This window comes from Salvia splendens, chromosome 20 (assembly GCF_004379255.2).
Source record: "Salvia splendens isolate huo1 chromosome 20, SspV2, whole genome shotgun sequence".
Taxonomy (NCBI): domain Eukaryota; kingdom Viridiplantae; phylum Streptophyta; class Magnoliopsida; order Lamiales; family Lamiaceae; genus Salvia; species Salvia splendens.
Window position 1 is genome coordinate 25,324,442 of NC_056051.1, and position 27,097 is coordinate 25,351,538.

General features: G+C 36.6%; 2 protein-coding genes across 4 annotated transcripts; both read left to right on the top strand.

The window, feature by feature from the left end:
- Nucleotides 1–1,163: 1,163 nt before the first annotated feature.
- Nucleotides 1,164–10,226, top strand: LOC121782909 (zinc finger protein BRUTUS-like). Of its 3 annotated transcripts, XM_042180907.1 has the most exons (15): nucleotides 1,164–1,579; nucleotides 2,357–2,566; nucleotides 3,122–3,316; nucleotides 3,396–3,724; nucleotides 3,842–4,058; nucleotides 4,296–4,464; nucleotides 4,572–5,777; nucleotides 6,042–6,213; nucleotides 6,328–6,549; nucleotides 6,631–6,768; nucleotides 7,007–7,053; nucleotides 7,130–7,241; nucleotides 7,339–7,398; nucleotides 9,817–9,888; nucleotides 9,958–10,097. In XM_042180907.1, exons 1-14 carry the CDS (start codon nucleotides 1,307–1,309, stop codon nucleotides 9,842–9,844), a joined length of 3,378 nt encoding a protein of 1,125 aa, XP_042036841.1. In that variant the 5' UTR covers nucleotides 1,164–1,306; the 3' UTR covers nucleotides 9,845–9,888; nucleotides 9,958–10,097. The 3 variants fall into 3 exon arrangements, with proteins under 3 accessions (XP_042036841.1, XP_042036842.1, XP_042036840.1); XM_042180906.1 differs by having other exon boundaries at nucleotides 1,165–1,579; nucleotides 7,007–7,241; nucleotides 9,958–10,226; XM_042180908.1 differs by lacking the exons at nucleotides 9,817–9,888; nucleotides 9,958–10,097 and having other exon boundaries at nucleotides 7,339–7,577.
- Nucleotides 10,227–16,344: 6,118 nt separating this feature from the next.
- LOC121782913 (chaperone protein dnaJ 15-like) lies at nucleotides 16,345–22,026 on the top strand. Its single transcript, XM_042180914.1, has 12 exons — nucleotides 16,345–16,504; nucleotides 16,779–17,093; nucleotides 17,550–17,673; nucleotides 18,253–18,335; nucleotides 19,230–19,341; nucleotides 19,450–19,554; nucleotides 19,855–19,905; nucleotides 20,203–20,292; nucleotides 20,371–20,479; nucleotides 20,596–20,744; nucleotides 20,838–20,891; nucleotides 21,482–22,026. Exons 2-12 carry the CDS (start codon nucleotides 16,966–16,968, stop codon nucleotides 21,704–21,706), a joined length of 1,230 nt encoding a protein of 409 aa, XP_042036848.1. The 5' UTR covers nucleotides 16,345–16,504; nucleotides 16,779–16,965; the 3' UTR covers nucleotides 21,707–22,026.
- The last annotated feature ends 5,071 nt before the right edge of the window (nucleotides 22,027–27,097 follow it).

Here is a 27,097-nt window from a genome sequence, read left to right on the forward strand (position 1 = left end):
CCAATGTATTCAAAGGAATATCACAAAATAAGATCAGAGATTTCATACTAGAAGACATCAAGTTCTAAAATAAATAAACACAATCCTGTGTTGGTAGATTATGCTGATTTTCAACACATTTAATTATAATTCACACGTCACTTTACAAGTCCAAATGCATGACATATGAGTAAAATATAATTAATAATTCCACTAATTAAGGAGACGAATCATCCAGAATAATACTACGAATTAGACATGCCCACGGTTCGTAAACCGGCGGTTCGAGTTTCGAGAAATGTGGAACCAGAACCGAACCGTGAGGCTATTTCACGGTTCCGGTTCTGAACCGCCGGTTTTCCGGCAGTTTTTTACGGTTTTTCACGATTCCGAACTGCCGGTTTCCGGTAATTTTTCACGGTTTTCCGATAGTTTTTCACGGTTCCGGCACGGTTTCGGTTCGTAAAATTTAAAACCGGAACCGGTCCGCGATTCAAAATATGGCGGTTTCGGTTCAAGAAAAAAGTCACGGTTCCGGTTCGGAACCGGCGGTTACGGTTCCGCGGTTAACCGCCGGAATCGAAAACCTTGGGCATCTTTACTACGAATGTGACCGGTCTAAATAAAACACAATATCTCCCGTTGTCTACCTTAATCCTTTGATTTCTTAATGAGATCCCATCAAATCATTTTCTTCTCCTATCTTCCTTAGTGGAAATGAATCTTTCTTATACTCGAAGGGTTGCTGTTTTTTTTGTTTTGATGGTTTGCGGTGTAGTTTTTTATCGCTTGTTTCGAACCTTTGCTCACCTCTTATCGGCTCGAGTTTTTCGATTAATAGAAAAAACAACATAAATCTTTATCCAAGAAGTAAGGATGCGAAAGTGAAAATAGTAGAGTTTAAGGATTAAAATTGCAACTTTTATAAAATGAAAAAGATAAAACACAAACTAAATACACTCGCAAAAGAATTAAAACGGATTCGAGTTCGAGGCAAGATGACCACTGCAACTCACTCATCGCACACAATCAGCCTTCGCCCCTCACGTGCCATGCATCGCCGCGGCTCACATCACTTCCGCTGACGTGTCCCACTACAGCCACGTCACCACCTTGAATATCCATCGCCACGTGTCCAACTACTGATTGCCTTTAAATTGATCCCTCGCTTCACTCATTATATTTTCAGTAAAAGACGAAAAACTATTGCAAAATTAAAAAAGGAGAATTTTTAGAGAGAGAACTTAACGAAGCTAGAAGAGAATTCCTAAGTAAAAAGGGGACCTCTTTCGTTTTTTTTCTTCCGTAACGGTTGTTGTAGGAGTAGATGGCGACGCCGGTTATACAGAACGGCGGCGTTTCGGTGATGGCGGCCGCGCCGGTGGATCAGACCGGCCGGGCGGCGGCCACGCTGAGGCTGTCGTCTCCGATCAGGATATTCCTGTTCTTCCACAAGGCGATTCGAGCAGAGCTGGACGGCCTTCACCAGACTGCCCTGGCTTTGGCAACTAATGGAAGCGGCGGAGATATCAAGCAATTGATGAAGAAGTGTCATTTCTTAAGGTCAATTTACAAGCACCATTGCAATGCCGAGGACGAGGTATGTGCTGAATTTATTTTTTCCGTTTGGATGTTTGCTGCGTCTCCGAATTAGATGATTATTTTGTTGATTTTAGTTGATCGTGTTGTGCATTTGGTTGGTATGAGTATAACTCCGCTGTATAAAGCATTTCGGATGAAAATATCTAGATTTAGGTACCTGCCTATTTTTTGTTTAATTTTATTCTTATTGGAGAGTGCTTTTATTTACTGTTACTTGTTTTCGTTTTAGTGGAGTAATTAATAGGTCTAGTTTCTGATTTGGCGAAATGAAGAACTTACGGCATGATTTGCAGTTCGCAATACGTGATAAGTGTTGTTAAATTAAATTAGTAGAAATTTTTACTCAATCTCTGGAATTTTGAATCACGGGCAGCTAAACCTGTATCGGCTATTCCTCGTCAAGCTTTTTAATTGTGATTGCTGATTTCTATTTTAAGAAATTTTGTTGCTTAAATGCAAGTGGGAAAAGTATCTGCTAGCACAAAATTGTGAACATGCCTCTTTATAGTGATGCAATATGCTTGTTGAAGTTTCACATGCTTTCATTATGTGCCACAATATCTCATGGCTAAGGAAAATAAGTTGATTAACTATGTTTCTTCAGGAAACTGTGGTATCAGACATATTCAGTGAATCAATGTCAGTTTCTGTGTAGTTTCGTCAACAGTAGTTGCAATGATCAAAGATTGGTTATTGATATTCTCCTTGATTGCTCATGCAACTGTTTGGAGTATGCAACCTAACGACTAAAAAGTCTTTCATATATTAATGACAGGTTATATTTCCTGCCCTTGACATCCGTGTGAAGAATGTGGCACGGACTTATTCTCTCGAACATGAGGGTGAAAGTGTGCTTTTTGATCAGTTGTTTACATTGTTAGGGAATGATATGGAAAATGAGGAAAGCTACAAAAGAGAGTTGGCATCTTGTACAGGAGCACTTCAAACATCAATTAGTCAGCACATGTCTAAGGAAGAGGAGCAGGTTCAGTTTTGGTCATCCTTCTTTTTCTTTCTTCGCCACCCTCTTTTCCTTGTCTGACAACGACAGAAAATCATGCTTATCTCAAAGAAATATACATATAATATTAGATAGTAAAAAATATATCCATATGGCTGCACATTGTTGCCTTTGGTGCTTTGCTGGATCAGAAATAACTCATTTGCATTACTGCTGCATGTCAGGTGTAAGTTGTCCATCCCATTTGTCGAATATTATGGAGCTAGATCTCCAGTTGTCGTTTCATACTTAAGATAGGCTACGCTTCTTCACGGAGTCTGCTTATCCTAAGCTATTTTTCTGCGTGCTATAAAAATGAGAAATGGAATTCAGCTAGGTTGTTACTGCCATATCATATACACCAGTCCAATATTAAGATATTTATCCCTTGCCTAGAACTATTTCATCCTGGACTACAAATGATGTACTTAAGAGTAGAAAAAAATTCCATTGTACTTCTGATATGCTTGGGATTAAAATTCAGGCAATGCTTTCATCATCTTAACCTGATGCATTACAGAGTTGTTTTCTATTTGGCAGGTGTTCCCCTTACTTAGTGAAAAGTTTTCATTTGAGGAGCAGGCATCATTGGTTTGGCAGTTCTTGTGTAGCATTCCTGTAAATATGATGGCAGAATTCCTGCCATGGCTTTCGTCATCAATTTCACCAGATGAAAGGCTGGATATGCGTAAATGCTTGCAGAGAATCATTCCAGATGAAAGACTGCTTCAACAGGTTAGATAGTTTGGTTAGAAACACAAGGAGAAATGACTTTCTAGTCTCCGTTTCCTGACTTCTCTTTATGTCATTCAAGATTATTTTTAATTGGATGGATGGGGTAACTGTTTGCAACAAGCGTAAACGTTCTGAAGATGATCCCAGGCTTTCCAATAGCTCTCATGCATCCCCTTCGACTGAAAAAAGAGATCTCCTGCCATCTGATTGTAGTGGTATCAGGTCTTCGCACAGGTCTTCACAATACCATCCAGTGGATGATATATTACATTGGCATAAAGCTATCCAGAAGGAATTGATTGATATCGCTGAAGCAGCTCGATGTATAAAGTTCACTGGAGATTTTTCTGATCTATCTGCCTTCAACAGAAGGCTTCAATTTATAGCTGAAGTCTGTATTTTCCACAGGTACTATAGTCCCTCTCATTTAGACTAGTTTATGCAGTCCAAATGATTTTTTGGGTACTTCTCTGGACATTGTTCCTTTATTGAATGGCGCATTAAATTTATTTGCATTTGCTGCAGCATTGCTGAGGACAAAGTTATATTCCCTGCTGTAGAAATGTCATTTGTCGAGGAGCATGCAGCAGAAGAAAGTGAATTCGAAAAATTTCGATGCTTAATAGAAAGTATTGAAAGTGCTGGAGCTAACTCATGTGTTGAATTTTATTCTGAACTATGCTCACAGGCTGATCACATAATGGAGATGATAAAGAAGCATTTTCTGAATGAGGAAAAACTGGTATGTGATTTATGCTGGTTGTTTCTGTTTTATATTTCTTCATGTACTTGTATACGTTGGCAGAAAGGTCAATTTATCTTATCAAGAAAGAGTGCTAATCACAAATTCTATAAAGTGTGTATAAGATGCATTGATGAAGAGGCTAGCTATCATTCATAAAAGATTGGTTTCATACATTCAAATGTTAATGATACTTCATTTCAGTGCTTCTGGATGTCTCAATGAGTTAGATTGCAGGTACTTCCACTTGCAAGGAAGAATTTCAGCCTGGAGCGACAGCGCAAACTTCTTTACCAGAGCTTATGTGTGATGCCACTCAGATTGATTGAGTCTGTCTTACCATGGTTGGTTGGTTCATTGAGTGAAGAGGAAGCTCGATGCTTTCTTTGTAACATGCACATGGCAGGTACACCTTGAAGTCCTTCTTAACACTTTGAACTTTTCATCAGTATATTTCATTTTCCAACACTTGATACTTTTTATTTCTTCTAAGCAAATGATGTTATTGTGCAGCCCCAGCATCTGACACTGCGTTGGTTACATTGTTTACTGGCTGGGCATGCAAGGGTTATCCTAGGGAAATCTGTTTGTCTTCTAGTGCAATTGGTTGTTATCTTTCCAAGGAAACTGGAGAAACACAAGAGCATTCTGGCAGATCTTGTCGTAACTGTGCCTGTGCAAGTTCTTCCTCTACAACTTGTGGCCAAACATGTGAGAAGCCAATTGATCAGGCAAACTTAGTGTGTTCCGTTGAAAATAATATTTGCACTATTTCAAAGACAGAATCTCCAAAAGCTTCAAATCAGTCTTGTTGTGTTCCTGGCCTAGGAGTGAATAGCAATAGTCTAGGAATGAGTTCGCTAGCCACTGTGAAATCTGTACGCTCATTATCTTTTGGTCCAAGTGCTCCTTCTCTCAACTCTAGTCTTTTTAACTGGGAAACAGATAATAGTTCCAGTATAAGTGGCCATTCAAGGCCAATTGATAATATTTTTAAATTTCACAAAGCAATCCGGAAAGATTTGGAATTTCTAGATATTGAATCTGGAAAACTAGGTGATTGTGATGAAACTTTCCTGAGACAGTTTACTGGTAGATTTCGTCTTCTCTGGGGTTTGTATAGAGCGCATAGTAATGCAGAGGATGAAATTGTCTTTCCTGCTTTGGAATCAAAGGAAACTCTTCACAATGTCAGTCATTCTTACACGTTGGACCACAAACAGGAAGAAGAATTGTTTGAGGATATCTCATCTGCACTGGCAGAGCTCTCCCAACTTCATGGGAATTTGAGTGCAAAAGCTGCTAGTGACAATTTGAATGAGAGTTTATTGGGTTCTTTGAGTAGTATTGATCATTTACAAAAGTACAATGAGCTGGCTACAAAGATTCAGGGCATGTGCAAATCCATTAAAGTAACATTAGATCATCATGTCCTGCGTGAAGAGGTTGAACTTTGGCCATTGTTTGACCGGCATTTTTCTGTTGAGGAACAAGATAAGCTTGTTGGTCGCATTATTGGAACAACAGGAGCTGAGGTGCTTCAATCAATGCTGCCTTGGGTAACATCTGCTCTTACACAGGAAGAGCAAAACAAGATGGTGAACACATGGAAGAATGCAACTAAGAACACTATGTTCAGTGAATGGCTTGATGAATGGTGGGGAGGGACCCTTGCAGCATCATCACAGGCATCCACATCAGAAAATAACATCTCTCAAGGTACTTCTGGAAATTACCCAGTTACTGTTTTAATTTTACGTACTAAGTTAATGATTGTATTTCTTTGCTTCATCTTCTTTTTGTCTTTTAGTTGGGGGGTGGGAGGATTGGGATCTTCACTCTGGTCTTTTCCCCCTTACAAAAGGGAGGAATACTATTAAGCAACAATGCAGTTGGTTTATGATTGTGTTTGCTACTAGGAGTATGTCACCAATTTTCTAGGATGACACTTTATTAAAGTATTGTGTGTACTTGTTTTTTCAGAAATTGATACCCATGAATCTGTGGACCTAAGTGATCATACATTTAAGCCTGGGTGGAAAGATATTTTCCGGATGAACCAAAATGAGATTGAGTTAGAGATGCATAAAGTCTCCCATGATCCAACCCTGGATCCAAGAAGAAAAGCGTATCTCCTTCAACACCTTATCACCAGGTGCCGCCATCTTACTAGTATCTGAATGTTTTGGTTTTTTGTTGGAAGTTTTGTCATTTTGGTTGGTTATCTTAGGCCATTAACTTACTTAGAGCACTGTAACTTTTCATTTAGTAAATGGATAGCTTATCAGCAGAAGTTCTCACAATCAACAACTAGTGAAGTTGATGATGATAAAGATTTACTTGGACAAATCCCATCATATCGTGATCCTGAGAAACAAATTTTTGGATGTGAGCATTACAAAAGAAACTGTAAGCTGCGTGCTGCTTGTTGCGGAAAGCTGGTTGCATGCAGGTTCTGCCATGATGAAGTCAGTGACCATTCAATGGATAGGTACCTCCTAAAGAACTGACTATTGTTTATACATTGTGTTTCTACTCTTAAGGTAATTCTTAGCATTTAATATATCTGCAGGAAGGCAACATCAGAGATGTTGTGTATGAATTGCTTACAAGTTCAGCCGGTTGGATCAGTTTGCATGACACCTTCTTGTAACGGGCTTTCAATGGCAAAGTACTATTGCAGCAGCTGCAAGTTCTTCGATGATGAACGGTGAGCTTTGATTAGTTTTAGTTTCCTTCTCGTAGGCTGTTATATAATATGGCTCTAGTTTCTACATACTAGTTGGAATTAAAGGATCATATCAGTCCATTATATGTGGATACTGTTTGTTTACAATTGTCTCCACTTCTCCAGTTGGATGATAAATGAAAAATCTATTTGTAACTTTGTAATGATAAAACAACTTGCTTCGGCGAGTTAACAAGTTTTGCTGGTTTTTGCTTTTCAGGGATGTCTATCATTGTCCATCCTGCAATTTGTGCCGTGTTGGAAAAGGTCTTGGTATAGATTTTTTCCATTGCATGACATGCAATTATTGCCTTGGGATGCAACTAAAGGAACACAAATGCAGAGAGAAGGGTCTTGAAAGCAACTGCCCGATATGCTGCGACTTTTTGTTCACATCAAGTACGGCTGTCAGGGCTCTTCCATGTGGTCATTACATGCATTCTGCTTGTTTCCAGGTCTGTTCCTTGATATAGTTTCCTGGTTTTGATTTCTCTCTTCGACAAACAACTGAAATTAGAGCCTCTACTCATCAATGTCTCTCATTCACACCAGGCGTATGCTTGTACACACTACAGCTGTCCTATCTGCAGCAAGTCGATGGGAGACATGTCGGTTAGGACTAACTTTTCATATTTAAAGCAATTATTTTGCTTATGCTCTTCGTGAAAACTCAGTTTGGACTGATTATATGTAATGACCAATCACCCGCGAAATGCACCAAACTTTTCTATGCGCTCATAACATACACATGTTGGTTGGTTTATGTCATGAGACTTCAAGGTTGATGGCCATCGACTATATAGTATGCCCGTGTAAATACTGCATCTTCGCCCTAGTACTTTCACTACTCGTTCTTTTTTAGAAAGTTGCATAGTCGTGCAGTAATAACTCCAAAACACACCACCATCTATTTGCTCTGGGTCAATGTATCAAGTTATGTCTGACATCGAAGTAGAACTGTATGCGCGTTTGTGCCATGTGTTTTCTTTTATTTATATAGAATTATTATGGGGAATGCAGACATTGGTGTAGTCTGCAGTTTGTATGAACTATATATATATAGAGAGAGAGAGTAGTGATCTAGGGAAACCACTACTTAGATGAATAACTAGAGAACACGAATTTAGTTCACTATAAGAGCAATTTAGTTCACTATAAGAGTGATTTAGTTCACTACAGGAAGGAGTGAACCAAAACGCCTTTACAATGAACTAAATCCTTCACGAAGTAAATACTTCACTATAATGGTGTTTTGGCTCACTTCTTGTAGTGAACTAAATCACTCTTTTAGTGAACTAAATCGCACATATAGTGAACGATATCATTTTGATCTAATGACTAAGATTTGTTCTCTAGTTATACACTTAATATTAGTTATACTTTGATCATCTCCCTATATATATATATATATATATATATATATATATAGGGGAGCGTTATTCTCCTTTTCACATCTTAGATCCTTTTTCCTTCTTAATATTACGCGTTAGATCTAAGGCATCAACGGATCAGATTGATTCTATAAAACTGGTTCCGTGTTGCATTATAGAAGGTGGTTGTATGCATTACAGGGTTATTATTGACATTTGACGGAAAAGTAACTGCCACATTTTGGTATCTGCGAATAATGCACCACATGGTGACGAGTAATGCATATAATTGACTATATAATGCACAATATGTGAACTGCAATGCATACGAATAAGATGTACCATGTTATGATGTTTGGACACACGTTTCTTGTTTCCCCTAAGGGTTTAATAAGCTTAGGGGCTAGGGTATAGTACGTACACACGTATCTAATCTTCACATGGTAACGAGTAATGGATATAATTGACTATATAATGCACAATTTGTGAACTGCAATGCATACGAACAAGATGTGTTGTGTTATGATGTTTGACACACGTTTCTTGTTTCCCCTAAGGGTTTAATAAGCTTAGGGGCTAGGGTATAGTACGTACGCATTAATAATAAATTATAAAACGATACGAATAATTCACCAAATTGTCACGAGTAATGGATGTTATTAACTATATAATGCACAATATGTGAACTGCAATGCATACGAATAAGATGTACCATGTTATGATGTTTGACACACGTTTCTTGTTTCCCCTAAGGGTTTAATAAGCTTAGGGGCTGGGGTATAGTACGTAGACATTACTAACAAATTGTTGTTATTGGAATATACGTATGTGCATTATTTGGTTTAGGTAGTGCATTATGTAGCTGTTAATTGTCATTATCTCAGTATATTATGCATTATTAGAGGTATTGTGTATATGGGTTAATCAACGGATTGAAGATTACATACGTGCATTTAGTAATGTCTACGTACTATACCCTAGCCCCTAAGCTTATTAAACCCTTAGGGGAAACAAAAAACGTGTGTCAAACATCATAACATGGTACATCTTATTCGTATGCATTGCAGTTCACATATTGTGCATTATATAGTTAATAACATCCATTACTCGTGACAATTTGGTGAATTATTCATATCGTTTTATAATTTGTTATTAATGCGTACGTACTATACCCTAGCCCCTAAGCTTATTAAACCCTTAGGGGAAACAAGAAACGTGTGTCAAACATCATAACACAGCACATCTTGTTCGTATGCATTGCAGTTCACAAATTGTGCATTATATAGTCAATTATATCCATTACTCGTTACCATGTGAAGATTACATACATGTCTACGTACTATACCCTATCCCCTAAGCTTATTAAACCCTTAGGGGAAACAAGAAACGTGTGTCCAAACATCATAACATGGTACATCTTATTCGTATGCATTGCAGTTAACATATTGTGCATTATATAGTCAATTATATGCATTACCCAATGTTGATCTTGACCGTCAATTTCTCTAATCTAATGGCTGATATTAAGAAGGAAAAAGGAGGAAATATAGAAAAAGGAAATGAATACATCCCTATATATATATATATATATATATGTGTGTGTGTGTGTGTGTGTGATGTATGCTTGGTTTCCTATTTACTGATAAGCCTCTCCCACCAGGTTTACTTTGGAATGCTCGATGCTTTAATGGCATCGGAGGTGCTCCCCGAAGAATATAGAGATGGGTGTCATGTGAGTCTCTCTCTCTCTCTCCATGATCTTTTGCACGATGGATCCGTGACTCGAGTGTTTGATCTGCAGGACATCTTGTGCAACGACTGCGATAGGAAAGGAACAGCACCGTTTCATTGGCTGTATCACAAGTGTGGCTTCTGTGGTTCGTATAATACAAGAGTAATCAAGGTTGATAGGGATAATTGTTCTACTTAACTAGAGAAGGAATTTTCTTTTCTTCCCAGAATTCATTTTGTGTATATTAATGGTTGGTTGTACCACGTGGGCTATACACATCATGTAAATGGGCTCCAATGTTTTTCTACAAAATTTTGTTATGCATCTTTTCTTTCCCATATATACGTGTAATAATAGATAGTAGAATCTTACTTCCTTTTGTCAACAGCACTTTGCTTGGTTGATGTGAACATGATTGGAATAATAAAAATGGATAAAGATCCACTTCAATTTCCTACTGAAAGACATGAACTATAAACATTATACTTATAGTGAATGTATTTTTGTGTTTGTATTTATAGTGCAATGTCAAAATGGTAACTCTTACTGTATCCTTTTTTTTACTGCAAAAATATTTTCAAATTTAATCTGTCAATTGGAAACACATTCAATTTTTGAATTGATACGGTGCAACATACTTGGTACTCCCTCCTTCCAATCATAAGCAAGACGTTTTATTTTTGCACTTGTTTTAGAAAAATGATATGTAAAGTAAGAGAGAGGACAATGTAGATAAGACTTTACATTTTCTCTATTTTATAAAAGAAGTGTCTCGCTTATGGTGAGACGAAGGGAGTTCAATTTAAAGTGGTCTGATGAACTTATCAATGCATGCCAGTAAAATACACGTTGTAGGGCTGAACACTGCTAGAGACGAAAGAAGTGAACCGAGAGGTAGATGTTGTGTGCAATTAAAATATACTCATCTCGTATGTGTTTAAATGTTCCACTTTGACTGAATATAGATTTAAAGAAGTAAAATGAGATATTTAATGACGGACATAAACTATTGTTCTAAAAAACACAGCAAACGGTGCTAGCTGGGTATAAAACGCAGCAATAGACAAATGAAACGCAGGACTTGTAAGGGATTTTAATTCTTTTTCTACTCACTACTTTATTGACTATGCTATAGTTAACTATTATAGGAGGCTCTTGTAACACCCGTAAAAAAAAAGAAAAAAAATCAAATAAATCTAATTAAATCTTTTCCTAGTTGACGTGGTCAAATATATTTCTCTAAACCATATCACCAAACGATTTCCCCATATCTATACTCCCTAAAATCTCTCCAACCACCAAATCCATCAATATCTATCAGTTTTTCCTATATATATCCAATCAATCCCACGATCTTTCTACACATAAATTCAATACCAAGAAAAACCAGGAACTAAAATTTAGAGAAAGAACCGAGTTGGAGAAGAGAGTTTTCTGCCGCCTAAGAAGGTAATCACCGATCAATTTCCAGCCTTGATTTCCTTGCATTCATTTAGGATAACTCTAATTTTGGAGCATGAAATCTGTAGTATTCGGACAGTAGGTTCCGACGCATGTTTGACCGATCAAACGAACTCCTTTTTATACGATTCTTTTTTCTGAGTAAACCTTAAGGTGTCTTCTATGTGGTGTGTAAATTTCAACCTATTTGGACGAAGGATGTATTTTTGGTGAATTTTTGAAGTTGACTGCACAGTTCTGTCAGAAATTGTTTTTCTCGACTAGGGAGTTACGTTTTCGATTTGACCGACCTAAAAAGATTATTTTGATGTGAAATTTTAATTGAATGATATTTTATGTGTCTACTATATTGTGGAAAAGTTTCAGCCCCAACGGAGACCGGATGAATTTTAAATGATTTTTACAAACCAACCGCGCAATTCTGCCAGTTTTGTTGTTAGGTGAAAATATCACTTGTTGCTAAGTTTTAATGAATTATATGATGCATGTATGATTTAAGAAGGTATCCTATGGCATGATTATGTGTAACACGTTGAGAAGTATTATGGCATGTTTTTCCTTATGTTGATGAACGTTCGGGAATGGACAATCTAAGAAAACGATGAAAGGAACGATAGGACATGCATGATAATTGTAATAATGGAAAACCTGATTGTGTGGTGATATTGACAAGGGTTGTTGCACGTACGAGGGTACCAAGAGTAAAAGGTTGCGTAAAGTCGTGATTGTGTGGTATAAGCAAGCGAGGTGGGCTTTCTTTTTAAATAAGGGCTATGCCCTAAGTATATTTTTATGTGAAAATGATATGGATATTTGTCATGCCGTGTTTTGTTTTATTCTATGGAACCTATCTGATGTGGCTTTTGCCATCAATGGATAATCGAATTCGGGTCTGTCTAGGGAGTGAGTCCCTATTCAGGCTAGTGTACACCTATGGAGATCGTGAGCCGTCTTTTGGGTCGGCCGGTCTAGTGACTTGGAATGTGGCCACGTTCCTTGTCATCAATGGATCAGATATGGGAGATAGCTATGGGAAAATGGTTGATCAACCGAGTTTTACGATGGAAATGATTTTAGTGTCTTGGGCGATTTCTAAAGTTAAAACCCCAAGGTCACTCAATGGTGGCAGGATAAATACTTTTATAAAATGTTTTCGGCATGAGTCCACTGAGTGCATCAAGTACTCAGCCCTGCTTTTCTTTTAAAAATTACAGGTTGAGCGTGACGGGTGCGGTGGGTGTTGAGCAAGACCGTTGAAGAAAGTTAAGTGTGTAGAATGTGTCATGTCTTCACACGTGGCATATTCCTTCTCTCAAATGCTTCCGCTAAGTAGTTGTCCTTCTTTTGAGTTCTTGTATCGTTGAGATAGTATTCATTCTTGAGTTGTTGATTGTTGAGATACTCTGATTTTTATTCGAGCTATTCCCTTTTGTTTCGAGCTATGGTCGAGTTGCGTTGTTTTCCCCCTTTCTTCCCCGCTTCTTTAATCCTCCCCTAGTCGCGATAAACCGTGTTTTCTATCCTTAGAAAATGCGGGCGTGACAGCTTTCACAAAATTACGAAAGTTACATTTGTAAATTATAGTTGTTTACAACTAATATTTACAAAATAGTTAGCATTGAAATTTATATAGTTTGGTGCAGTTTGATTACAACTGCAACATTTATATAAAGGGAATTTGCCCCCAAATTTGCTAGTACTTAGAGCATCCGCAATGGGGCGGACGATAGGCTGCCCGATGCCTCGGGCGTGCCATCGTCCGCCCACTGTTGGTGCACGGACGATGCCCGATGCATCGTCCGCGGACGATAGAGCATCATCCGCGCCATCGTCTGCCCACTGTGGGCGACGCGGACGATGCAACGCGTTATTAATTCCGCACAACGCTCTCATGCAATGTCAGGACCCGGCCAAAGAAGACGACAAAGATGGCCTAAAGAAGAAGACGACAGTGAAGAAGGTGAGGTTTGCTAATGATGATGTCATGGAGAAGTCGACAGTTGAGGCTAGCCTCCGCAGCTTAACACGTTATGATCCACTCTATGGCATGTTTAACACCTTGTGTTTCAATTCATAGTCATGGAGCATGTATAAACTCTACGTGGATTTTTTGAAATTGTATGAACTCAAAAAATAAAAATAAAAATGTATCACCTCTGGAAATTTACGTGTGTGTGTGTGTATTTGTTGGTGATGTTTGGATCTGTATATTTGCGTTTGTTTGGTCGTCGTGATTTTTGAAATGGAAGAGTGTTTTTTATTTTATTTTATGATTTTTATGCGTGTGAACATGAGAGTATTTACGTGCGTGTGTGTGTGTGTATATTTGTTGGTGATGTTTGGATCTGTAAATTTTCGTTTGTTTGGTCATCATGATTTTTGAAATGGAAGAGTGTTTTTGATTTTTATGAGTGTGCCGTATGCGGTGACATACTACTATGATTTTGGTTAGTTAGCATTAATGGGCTCATTAAGTAATTAGTCATTACGTCTAATTAGGAAAATGAATAAAAGAAACATCACTATAACATTGGAACAATCACTCTTAGCAAGATTTTACTTCACTGTTGTTTACAAAACACCTCACTCTTAGCATTATTTTACTTCACTGTTGTTTACAAAACACTTCACTACTAGCATGATTTTACTTCACTGTTGTTTACAAAACACAGCACTATTAGCGTGATTTTATTTCACTGTTGTTAACAAAACACATCACTATTAACGTGATTTTACTTCACTGTTGTTAACAAAATACATCAATATTAGCATTATTTTATTTCACTGTCGTTAACAAAACACATCACTCTTAGCATGATTTTACTTCACTGTTGTTTACAAAACACATCACTCTTAGCATGATTTTACTTCACTGTTATTTACAAAACACATCACTCTTAGCATGATTTTACTTCACTGTTGTTTACAAAACACATCACTCTTAGAATGATTTTACTTCACTGTTGTTTACAAAACACACCACTCCTAGCATGATTTTACTTCACTGTTGTTTACAAAACACACCACTCCTAGCATGATTTTACTTCACTGTTGTTTACAAAACACATCACTCCTAGCATGATTTTACTTCACTGTTGTTTACAAAACACATTACTCTTAGCATGATTTTACTTCACTGTTGTTAACAAAACACATCACTATTTGCGTGATTTACTTCACTATTGTTAACAAAACACATCACTATTAGCGTGATTTTACTTCATTGTTGTTAACAAAACACGTCACCATTAGAATGATTTTACTTCACTGTTGTTAACAAAACACATCACTATTAACATGATTTTACTTCACTGTTGTTAACTTAACAAAACACATCACTATTAGCATGATTTTACTTCACTGTTGTTAACAAAACACATCACTAAGATTTTTCATTGAAGAAATGGACTGTGCTTTTGAACTCCACGTATTTCTAACGAATGCAGCAGGAATTTGGGTACAAACATTTGTTACTTAATCCATGATTATAGTGATCAAATAAGAAAGAAACCCATCATGACACACATACTCGACATGCTCCCACGTGAGATCCTCATCCTCCCAGTCACTCCTTCCCCATCCCGTAAATCCCCAAAACCTCCTCCGCCAGCTCCCCCATCGACACCCCTAGCCGGCACCCCCTCAGCTCGTGCGTCGGCTCCCGCACATCCACCAGCTCCCCCACCTCGAGCGCATCAGCATCGCCGCGTCGCTGTGGTTCCACGGCCCCACCAGGATCACGTCGGGGTCGACGAGGAAGCGGCGGAGCACGGCGGGGCAGCGGGGGACGTAGTACAACTGGAAGATGATGCAGTTGGGCAGCACGCAGAGCTGGGGCGTGGCGGCGCGGGCGGGGACCCACCACTGGACGCCTAGCCCCGCCACGAGAGAGGAGTTGCGGCGGTGGGAGCAGTAGCGGTGACAGTGGTGCGGACGCGGTGGGAGTCGCAAGGGACGGTGTAGATCTCCGTCATCGCGTGTTACTGCTACTGCTATCCATTTTTTGACGGTGGTGGTAATCTAATTTTTTCTATGCAATGACCATTATACCCCACCTTGTTATTGTGAAGTAAATTTGTGATAGATGGAACTAATTTTTTCTTTAAATTCAAAAATCACATGTATTAATACTAGCCCTTGATTTTCTTGATCTTATGGCTGTGATTTGGTCTCTAGTTATGTGCTTAATGAGCACTTGACATAGATCACTACTCTCTCTATATATATATTCTCTCGTCGTCAAAGCATCAAGCCGGTGTTGACAGACTCAAGCAATAGAAGTCACACCCCAACAAAAGTGAAAATACTTCCATCATTTCAAATTGGGAAGAAGCTCTTTGATGAAAGGAAAAGTAGGAAGAAGCTCTTTGATGAAAGGATGAAGGGTACTACTAATAATCCAACTATCTTGATGAAAACGGTATCCAATTTAATGTCAAAGAGTATAAAAATGAAATACATGAATATTACTTGTGCTTAACTTTTTTAACTTGGCTTTCTATATGCATTTTCTCAGGATAGTAAGGTATCTGAGCTTGAAGAAACCCTTGACAACATATTATATTTAAAACTTCATACGTAGTCTGAATCAAGTAATTTAATTTCTTGATATGATATACTAGTATATATATACGCAATAACACTTCACTTATTTTGTTGTTTTATCCCAAATATATGCTACCACATGCAATGAAGCAAAATATTTGGGATTATATAGTTTGGAAAGTTTTCAAATTATCAAACATTATTCAATTCCTAAACACTAAATACCATATATAGCTATCTAGACATGCCACTTGGTATGTCTTGACCATTAAATTTTTAGTCATGATTAATGCGCGTTACATTATTATTCTATTAACCAATGATATATCCACCAAAAAAATTTCCTATCAAATCTAATTTTCTGAAATATGAATTCATTGGATCATTAAATTAAATCATAAGATCATCAATGGAGGAGTTGATCATACCTCTCCCGAAACTTACATAATTAATTTATACATATTTGATAAAATCATAAAAGTATTATTGAAATAGTATTATTTCTAATTCCGTTGACGCAAGCAAACGAGGAAGAAAAAAGTGAAATAAAATAATGATGAAAATGCTTTGAAATCGTTTCTTCTTCTCCGCCCGAATTCGAAAAGCCGAGGTAATTCCTTAAAAACCCTAGATTCTACCTCTGATTGATCTTTGAGCTGGAGCTGTTCGCGTTTTGATTTTCTTTGTGCACTGAATAGATCTTACAAGCATCTAGAATTTCGTACTACTGTATGTCATTGACAAACCCTTATTTCTTTGTTGATTTGTGCATTTTGTTACGAAAAAGGCTGTTTAATGATCCGATGCATTGGATTTCGCAGCTACTCTAGCTCAATCTCCCAAACATTTTGGAATTTGTGAATTTTGATTGCACTTGCTTGCAGATTTGCAGACAGAGCGACTGTTTGTACGTGAAACGCGAGTGTTGAGGGTGTTTTTCCGGAAGCTGAAGTATCAGTGATTGAATTTTGGGGTTGGAGAAGGATTATAGAAGGGGAATTGGTGAATTTTTAGAGGAAGGGAATTTTGGGAAATATTAGAGATAGGAGGTGAGCTTTGGAAAGAGGAGTAATGTCGGGGACAAAATTGGAAGGACCGTCAGCGCCTGTGTTGCGGCGAGATCCTTATGAGGTGCTTTCTGTTACTAGGGATTCGTCTGATCAGGAGATTAAGACTGCTTACAGAAAGCTTGCTCTAAAGTATGTGCTTTGTTTAACCTTTTTTATCTGTTTTCTTCTTCATATATTGTTTTTAGAAGCATTTTCAAATTTAGAAAGTTCAGTATATCTGTACATGACGGTTATATGTTTTTCTGGGTACATTTTGTGTCTCTAAGTCGAGTTTCTGCATTATTTTGCTGCAAAATTTGATAAACTGTGCGTTCATATGATTGAGCATTATTTTGCTAGTTGAAAAACTGCAAAATTTGATAAAATGCAAAATTAAGACTGTCATGGGATTTTTTGGTTTGATTAAAATAAAAAGGATTGAGCTTTCTATTGCTATTGGATCTTTTGATCATTCTATTCGATTTAATAGTTTCAACTTCAAATCAACCTGGGCCTCTTTCCCGAGAAACTACCACAAAGCAGGTGTCAACTTTATATTTAGAACGTTCGTTGCAATTGTTAAGGACAAGTTTTTTGGGTTGTCAGGTATCATCCGGATAAGAATGCTAACAACCCTGAAGCTTCAGAGCTTTTCAAGGAGGTTGCATATTCCTATAGTATTCTGGCTGATCCAGAGAAAAGGAGGCAATATGATAATTCAGGATTTGAGGTACTCCCCTGTATTCTTGTTATGTTTTTTTAGTATTTTATACTACCGCTAGCTATCACAAGATATACTCATTGAAAGAGTACCATGTTGTTTTCACATAAGCCATATAGGTAATGTTCCAAACAGGTAGTTATGTATGTATTTATTCCTGGGCAGAAGTTTGATGAGATCTCCTGCGAGAAATCCTAGCAACTCAAAGTTAAAAGCAATTAACTTTATATTCAGCGTGAGTGCTGTAACTTTCATAAAAGAATGCTCATAATGACATAAAAACGACTGCATCCAATGTTTATACTTCAACAAGGAAACAAAAATCACAGGAAGTAAGTAGTGAAATGGAAATAGTTCAAAACTGCATATCTCAAAGAAAATAAGAATCTGCGCCCTTAACTACTTATCCAGCGACGCCTCTTCTGCTTTTCTCTTTCTCTTAAAGGGAACCTTGGATATGGGGTTCTCAGCAAAGTTATATAAGAATTTATTTGCTTACCTTCATTTTGTGTCTTGTTTAGTTGATCATTATTTTTTCCATCACTTGTGTGAGGGTATCTTTTAATTTCTGATATTGGTGATGATAAGGCCCTTGATGCTGAAGGAATGGACATGGAGATTGATTTGTCAAATCTTGGAACTGTCAACACAATGTTTGCAGCTTTGTTCAGGTTATACTCTTTGCCGAGAATCTGATCTATACATATTGTCTATGCGGCACGGATACGGATACGCGTATCAGTATCCGAAGGATACGGATACGCGGATACGGCTCTTTCCCAAACAACCCGATACGCGGATACGTTTTAACTATTTTTTTAATAAATAATAATAGTGCATAATAAATTACAAAATAGATATTCTAATGTTATTATACAAATAAAAATAATAAAATTACAAAATATTAAAAGCTAAAGTCAATTTCTTTTATGGTCGATTACACCACATCGATTTTTTGGTTATACTTATCCATATTACCAATAATATTGATCAAAATATTTATTTCTAGTTACAAAATTAGACAAAGTTAATGGAGTAATAAATTGGCCCAAAAAATGAGCCCCAAATATACTCCTTTTCCATCGTGACTACTTCTTGCCCAATTTCATTCTCCCATTTCCAATTTTCTTCAATCCCTAGTTGAGGCAATAGCGGCGCCTCCCCTTTCTTCTTCTTCTTCTTCTTCTTCTTCATATCCGATTAACTGTCGATTTTGTTCCCAAATCGGATTGAAGTTCGTAAATTGAAAGTTGCGAAGTTCTTCGACAGAGATGGACGTTGATTTCGAAGAGGAGAACCTCAGATCTTTGCAGATAGAGGAGGATGAAGGCCCAATACGGCCCAGCTCGCGGATACGCCGAAGGATACGTATCGAATCTGAGGTTTCCCGGCCCAATACGGCCCAGCTCGCGGATACGCCCAGGATACGTATCGACGGTGTATCCGTCGCGTATCGGTATCGGATACGTATCCGATACGCGATACGGCAACAGGGTGGCGTATCGGTGTTATATAGCATATTGTTATTAACTTCCAAGCTCAGTATTATCTTTTCATTTGGACAGCAAATTGGGTGTGCCGATCAAGACTACAATTTCTGCCAATGTTCTCGAAGAGGCTTTGAATGGAACAGTTACAGTTAGACCTCTACCTATTGGAACTTCTGTGAGCGGAAAGGTGTGTAATCCTTTACCAGAAAAAAAAATCTAGTCATAATGCTGCTCTCTTATTTCCCTGTCTTTATGTTTAATCTAACTGCTCTATTACCCGATGATTTATTAACAGGTTGAGAAACAGTGTGCTCACTTCTTTGGTGTAACTATCAGTGATGAACAAGCAGAGTCAGGAATAGTAGTTAGAGTGACATCAGCTGCCCAAAGCAAATTTAAGGTGCCTTCCTACTCTGTGCTATCTGCAATGGACAGAAACACTTGTTCGTATAATTTAGTTATCCCTTATCTTGTGGAGTAGTACTTAGCTGGAGTTTATTTCATGTTTCATTTTCTTTTACGCCTTTTCAGAGGCTCATATCTATGTTTCAAAGTAACTGTAATAAGGCTTCAAATATTTAAGATATGACCTTATTCTTACTGAAAAAGGTTATAAAAAAATGGCATGTTTCACTTTTTCTCTTGTTCTAATAAATATACTACAAGTTCTTTCTAATGGTTCTGTTACATGTATTTTCAGCTCCTGTACTTTGAACAAGATGCAAATGGGGGATATGGTTTGGCATTGCAGGTAATTTTGACTGCTAGTCTATGTTTATGATTGCGTTACTATTTGTTAACCTTGACTCAACTGTTTATCCTCTGGATTGCAAAATTCACAGTCTTGCTGATTTGCTCTCATATCAATTGAACTTCAAAAATCAAGGCTGCTTAAGATGAATTTGTACATTTCTATTTTGTGCGTCTTAGACTTTCGCCATCCAACTATGATGTTATCTTTTGAGCTCTACTTTCAGAACAGTAGACCATAAATGACTTCCTAGTGGAGAAATGTAACGTTTGATGACTTGTACCACTGTTAATACAGGAAGATAGTGAAAAGGCAGGCAAAGTTACGTCAGCTGGAATGTACTTCTTACATTTTCTAGTGTATAGGATGGATTCAACTATAAATGCGGTATGTAGACTCTCTGTTCCCTTAACTTAAGGCCTCATATTCTACAATTTCATTTATGAATACTTCTTGGTCATGTAGTTGGCAATGGCCAAGGACCCCGAAGCTGCTTTCTTTAAAAGACTGGATGGCCTTCAACCTTGTGAGGTCTCAGAACTCAAAGCTGGCACTCATATATTTGCTGTATATGGTTAGAACTTCTAATGGCATCCTTGTTTGTATTTCTTGGCATTCAAATCCGAATATTAAAGTTTGCTCTATAGAAAGCACGAACTCATTGGGGATTATATTGTGTGATTATTGCAGGAGACAACTTTTTCAAACCTGCTACATATACAATTGAGGCCCTTTGTGCAAAGACGTATGAGGATACAACAGATAAGCTTAAGGATATTGAAGGTCAAATTTTGAGGAAGAGAAACGAGTTACGGCAATTTGAGACAGAATATAGGAAGGTATTTCTTTGTTCCTGTTTATAATTATTTTGTAGTAAAGAGTTTTGGATGTATTCTCAACACATGATCACTCGTCATCTTTATTCTTTTCAGGCACTGGCACGATTTCAAGAAGTCACTAACAGATACACTCAGGAAAAGCAGGCTGTAAGTTTGCATTTCGAGATTCCTTCATAAGTTCTTGTTTCTTGTCTGGCTAAGTTCTAAGCTCTGAAGCTTATTTCCCTTTATATTTAGTTAAAAGTTTTTTAGTTATTTGAGAATATTGCTATTTTCTGTGCGACGCAAGGGTATTAGTGAGTCTTTTTGTAATTAATCTGCCTTTGAGGTTTTTTGAATTATCTTTGAGTGTGTCTCAGCGGGCAGGCAGGTCCTTTTTTTGGGTGTGGGGTGGGGATAGGATGTTCTGTCAGTTCGTCGAACAGTCATGCCTATGTTCTGAAACCTTTGTTTTTCCATGAACAAAATCGGAATTGGACTACTGCCCTTTGATACTCACAGATAGCAGATGGGCCTCTGAGATCCATTTTCAGTTTTACTATGATTCTATCAGAAACCTTCAGTTTCAGTAGGATTAATTGAGTTGATTTCACCCCCATATTTGTACTCTAGTTTACCTTGTCTCCATCTGTATCTTTTCATATTTTCTCTCGGTTTAGCGAGCCTTCTTAGCTAACTCGTTTCACAACACTAATTTACTACTTATCAAGTCAACCTATTCTGTTGCCCTTCAACAGGTTGATGAGCTGCTAAAACAAAGGGATACCATCCACTCTTCTTTCACCGTTTCAAGGACTGTTTCTTTCCCAGCAAGTGGACATTTTAGCAATGGAAGTAGCAGCAAACTCGCAGAAGATTATAAATCCGAGAGTCCAGGTGAAGAGGGCAGTTCAGATTCGAAGGATAAATCTTCAAAGAAGAAATGGTTCAACCTTAACCTCAAAGGATCCGAAAAAAAATGAACTGTGCTGGAGCTACCTCTATACCTGCTTTCCGAGGTTCATTTTCTCCATGTTTTACGCATCTCAGTTTTCTGTCTATATAAGGCTCACCCCTTATTATATCGGTGGAGTTGCATCCTATTCTTGAGGATGTCTCCTTATGGTTGGTCTGTCAAATTATTGCTGTAAAATGTAAGTAATTAGGTCTCTATTCATGGAGCTTTTCGTCGCCCGATGTTGGAGCTGGGATAGTTTGTAGAATAGTCGATTTATATTTGTTCTGGTTCCACTGTAACAGTAATTTTGTTTGCAAACTCAATTCTTCACTTTCTTCAGTTGCATTTGGCACAAGGTTTTCCAAATACTATCTATTATGCTTGTTGCAGGAGGTAATTGAATCCTTGGATTAAATATTCAAATCCAAATCAAGAGTTTTCTTTATTTTAGCCCACTTTATTTGGTTCAAGAGTCGTGTGATTATTGAAAGTGCTTTGACATAGCCTTTAAAAGATTATGACATAAATTTTTGTTTATTATTTAGTATGCATGGTGACTAGATTTCCAACTATTTCTTCAATTCTTTATGTAGTTGTACCATATTTTCTGGATTTTGTTGCTCTTTTCTATCGTTCTTGTCCTTTTTAAGATCGGATTTATCATCTATGTTAATTAATTTAGGTTTTGACGTATTTGGTTTCACAGTTTGTCTAGCGTGACACCTAAGTTTTGATATTACATTATTGTTATTTGGTATTGGGATTTGCTTTTGGTATGCAATAATGTAAATGTCAATAGTTTTATGTACACATACACCAATATAATATCACATGAAGCTAATAAAGAGGGGATAAGATAGAAAATTAGTAATAATGTACTTTGCATTATTGCTAAGCTTTAATATTTAAATGAGATTAACCTATTTGAGAGGCTAATTAAGCTAGTATATTAGTACTTCAGAAATATGCCCTAAACAATGGCAGATAGACAGGAGACCCAATGAATAAATTAATCATTTATTTAAACTCCATCTTAGGTTATCTGATCCTATACTTGTAGAAAAAACATTGTTTAACTCCAAAAATTAGATGTAGTATATAAGTATATAGTGTTTTCCGACATGACCTAATTACAAGAATAATTAACTTGTAACTACATTATTAATTAATAAAAATAATTGGTATGAAACTTGCTATTTTGACTTGCTTGAAACTTGCATCTCACTTGCAACATCGGTGGCCCAACTCATTGATTGCCTCCAAACCTTGGAAAAAAAGATTGATAATTTAAGGTTGTGTCTTAAAGAAATTGGTAATCATCTTGTTTTGCAGAGCATTTACCTGACATGTGAAAGAAAAATCAACTAAAAATCTAATGCATTTCATCCCAAAATCCACCGATGATAGAAGGAGATATTTTAAGTTTATTGCTTTTCACTTCTCATTTTCAATTAGGAATAACACTATTATATCGAGTGATTGTTGAACAACGAATTTGCTCATTATGGTAACACTTACCAAGTGATAGTGTACCCAATACATCCGAAAACAAATACGCTCAGTAATTGCTAGAAAATCCCATCACAATTTGATTTATCACTGTTGCTCGCAAAGAGCGCAAAAAGTATTATGTGCTCAGTGATTACTCTCATGTTGCTCGGTAAACGTTACTCGCAAAATCATGTAGTTGTAGTAATGACATGCACGTAAAAGGAAGATCAGGAAGATCAATCTAATCTTAGCGAGGTTCCATCCGGAAATCAATTGGTGATATGGAATGTAGCTCACTAGGTACTTTAGTTTGTTTTAGTTCATATTTATGAGAAAACCTAAACATGAATATCTTAAGATCAATGCTTAGGAAAGACCGCTGCCCATGTAGCTAGATATAGATGATAAGATGGTAACACTATTTTCTCCTGTATAATACTAAACTGCCCAATTAGCTTTAATCAAGGAACAAGTTTAATTTAATTAATCCCAATGACATGTGCAAGTGTCCCCCAACAAATGTGTTTTGAGTTTACATCTAATGTGGTGTTTATGTTGCCGTCTAAATGTCCACTCTGTTAGCAACCCTAAGCACATTTTATTTGTCTTATTACATTTCTCCCTACCCACCCCACCCACCCCACCCCACCCACAAAACTCTTAATTAGTAGATCTAAATTCACGGGACTTTAATAAGATTATTTAAGTAACAAAACCCCAAATATTGGACTTCACTGTCAAATGTATTAAAAATATAGTAGACATTCTTGACTGTAATCTAGGCTTAGGCCAAGTTATTAGACAATTAATTAAGTTCTTGATTGTTTATGTGTTGACATGTGTATTAAACTACAAATAAGGGATAGAGTCACATATCACATGACTTAAAGCAAACTCCACCAATCCCACAACTTTATTGTATTCAATTTGAAGTAGGTTACAATCACTTGGAATACTTATTTGGAGAACTATTACTCTTATGAAATAACATATAAATTTCTGGTCAATCCCACAATTTAAAAAACATCAATTATATCATAAATTTAATACTTTTTAGTTATTCTATAATCTCTGATTTAAGAAAAAATAATATGATATGGTAGATGGAAAATATTGTGCGGTTAAAATGTTCAACTACTTAAAAACGTTATATCTCTAATAAACCACATCTTAATTTTTACACATCTCGTCAATAAATTCAAATATACAAGATGTCAGATTTTATTTTTCATGAGACAAGTGAAGAAAATGTCAAAATTATAGTAATATATTCGGTCATTTTTTAAGATTGCAAAATTGACCAAACTTTATATTTTTTCCGCCATTTTACCTATATATTTTATGGTTCAACCTTAACCTCAAAGGATCCGAAAAAAAATGAACTGTGCTGGAGCTACCTCTATACCTGCTTTCCGAGGTTCATTTTCTCCATGTTTTACGCATCTCAGTTTTCTGTCTATATAAGGCTCACCCCTTATTATATCGGTGGAGTTGCATCCTATTCTTGAGGATGTCTCCTTATGGTTGGTCTGTCAAATTATTGCTGTAAAATGTAAGTAATTAGGTCTCTATTCATGGAGCTTTTCGTCGCCCGATGTTGGAGCTGGGATAGTTTGTAGAATAGTCGATTTATATTTGTTCTGGTTCCACTGTAACAGTAATTTTGTTTGCAAACTCAATTCTTCACTTTCTTCAGTTGCATTTGGCACAAGGTTTTCCAAATACTATCTATTATGCTTGTTGCAGGAGGTAATTGAATCCTTGGATTAAATATTCAAATCCAAATCAAGAGTTTTCTTTATTTTAGCCCACTTTATTTGGTTCAAGAGTCGTGTGATTATTGAAAGTGCTTTGACATAGCCTTTAAAAGATTATGACATAAATTTTTGTTTATTATTTAGTATGCATGGTGACTAGATTTCCAACTATTTCTTCAATTCTTTATGTAGTTGTACCATATTTTCTGGATTTTGTTACTCTTTTCTATCGTTCTTGTCCTTTTTAAGATCGGATTTATCATCTATGTTAATTAATTTAGGTTTTGACGTATTTGGTTTCACAGTTTGTCTAGCGTGACACCTAAGTTTTGATATTACATTATTGTTATTTGGTATTGGGATTTGCTTTTGGTATGCAATAATGTAAATGTCAATAGTTTTATGTACACATACACCAATATAATATCACATGAAGCTAATAAAGAGGGGATAAGATAGAAAATTAGTAATAATGTACTTTGCATTATTGCTAAGCTTTAATATTTAAATGAGATTAACCTATTTGAGAGGCTAATTAAGCTAGTATATTAGTACTTCAGAAATATGCCCTAAACAATGGCAGATAGACAGGAGACCCAATGAATAAATTAATCATTTATTTAAACTCCATCTTAGGTTATCTGATCCTATACTTGTAGAAAAAAACATTGTTTAACTCCAAAAATTAGATGTACTATATAAGTATATAGTGTTTTCCCGACATGACCTAATCACAAGAATAATTAACTTGTAACTACATTATTAATTAATAAAAATAATTGGTAGGAAACTTGCTATTTTGACTCACTTGAAACTTGCATCTCAGTTGCAACATCGGTGGCCCAACTCATTGATTGCCTCCAAACCTTGGAAAAAAAGATTGATAATTTAAGGTTGTCTTAAAGAAATTGGTAATCATCTTGTTTTGCAGAGCATTTTATAACTTAAAATCTAGTATTTATGTAAGTCTCTCTCCATGACATAGTTCTTCACATGCAAGCGCACGTACGCACATGTGCAAGTTTTTAATATAGAGGTAAGAGATCGCATAAACATACAATGTACAAATAAAATACAGTATGTAACGAGGGTTCAAGTATATTTCGTAGGTTCGAAACTATTACAGGGACTGGGTATTGTATTATTCATAGAAGTCACGTGCCTGACATGTGAAAGGAAAATCAACTAAAATCTAATGCATTTCATCCCAAAATCAACCGATGATAGAAGGAGATATTTTAAGTTTATTTCTTTTCACTTCTCATTTTCAATTAGGAATAACACTATTATATCGAGTGATTGTTGAACAACGAATTTGCTCATTATGGTAACACGTACCAAGTGATAGTGTACCCAATACATCCGAAAACAAATATAAGCTCAGTAATTGCTAGAAAATCCCATCACAATTTGATTTATCACTGTTGCTCGCAAAGAGCGCAAAAAGTATTATGTGCTCAGTGAATACTCTCATGTTGCTCGGTAAACGTTACTCGCAAAATCATGTAGTTGTAGTAATGACATGCACGTAAAAGGAAGATCAATCTAATCTTAGCGAGGTTCCATCTGGAAATCAATTGGTGATATGGAATGTAGCTCACTAGGTACTTTAGTTTGTATTTTTTTTAGTTCATATTTATGAGAAAACCTAAACATGAATATCTTAAGATCAATGCTTAGGAAAGACCGCTGCCCATGTAGCTAGATATAGATGATAAGATGGTAACACTATTTTCTCCTCTATAATACTAAACTGCCCAATTAGCTTTAATCAAGGAACAAGTTTAATTTAATTAATCCCAATGACATGTGCAAGTGTCCCCCAACAAATGTGTTTTGAGTTTACATCTAATGTGGTGTTTATGTTGCCGTCTAAATGTCCACTCTGTTAGCAACCCTAAGCACATTTTATTTGTCTTATTACATTTCTCCTTACCCACCCCACCCCACCCCACCCACAAAACTCTTAATTAGTAGATCTAAATTCACGGGACTTTAATAAGATTATTTAAGTAACAAAAGCCCAAATATTGGACTTCACTGTCAAATGTATTAAAAATATAGTAGACATTCTTGACTGTAATCTAGGCTTAGGCCAAGTTATTAGACAATTAATTAAGTTCTTGATTGTTTATGTGTTGACATGTGTATTAAACTACAAATAAGGG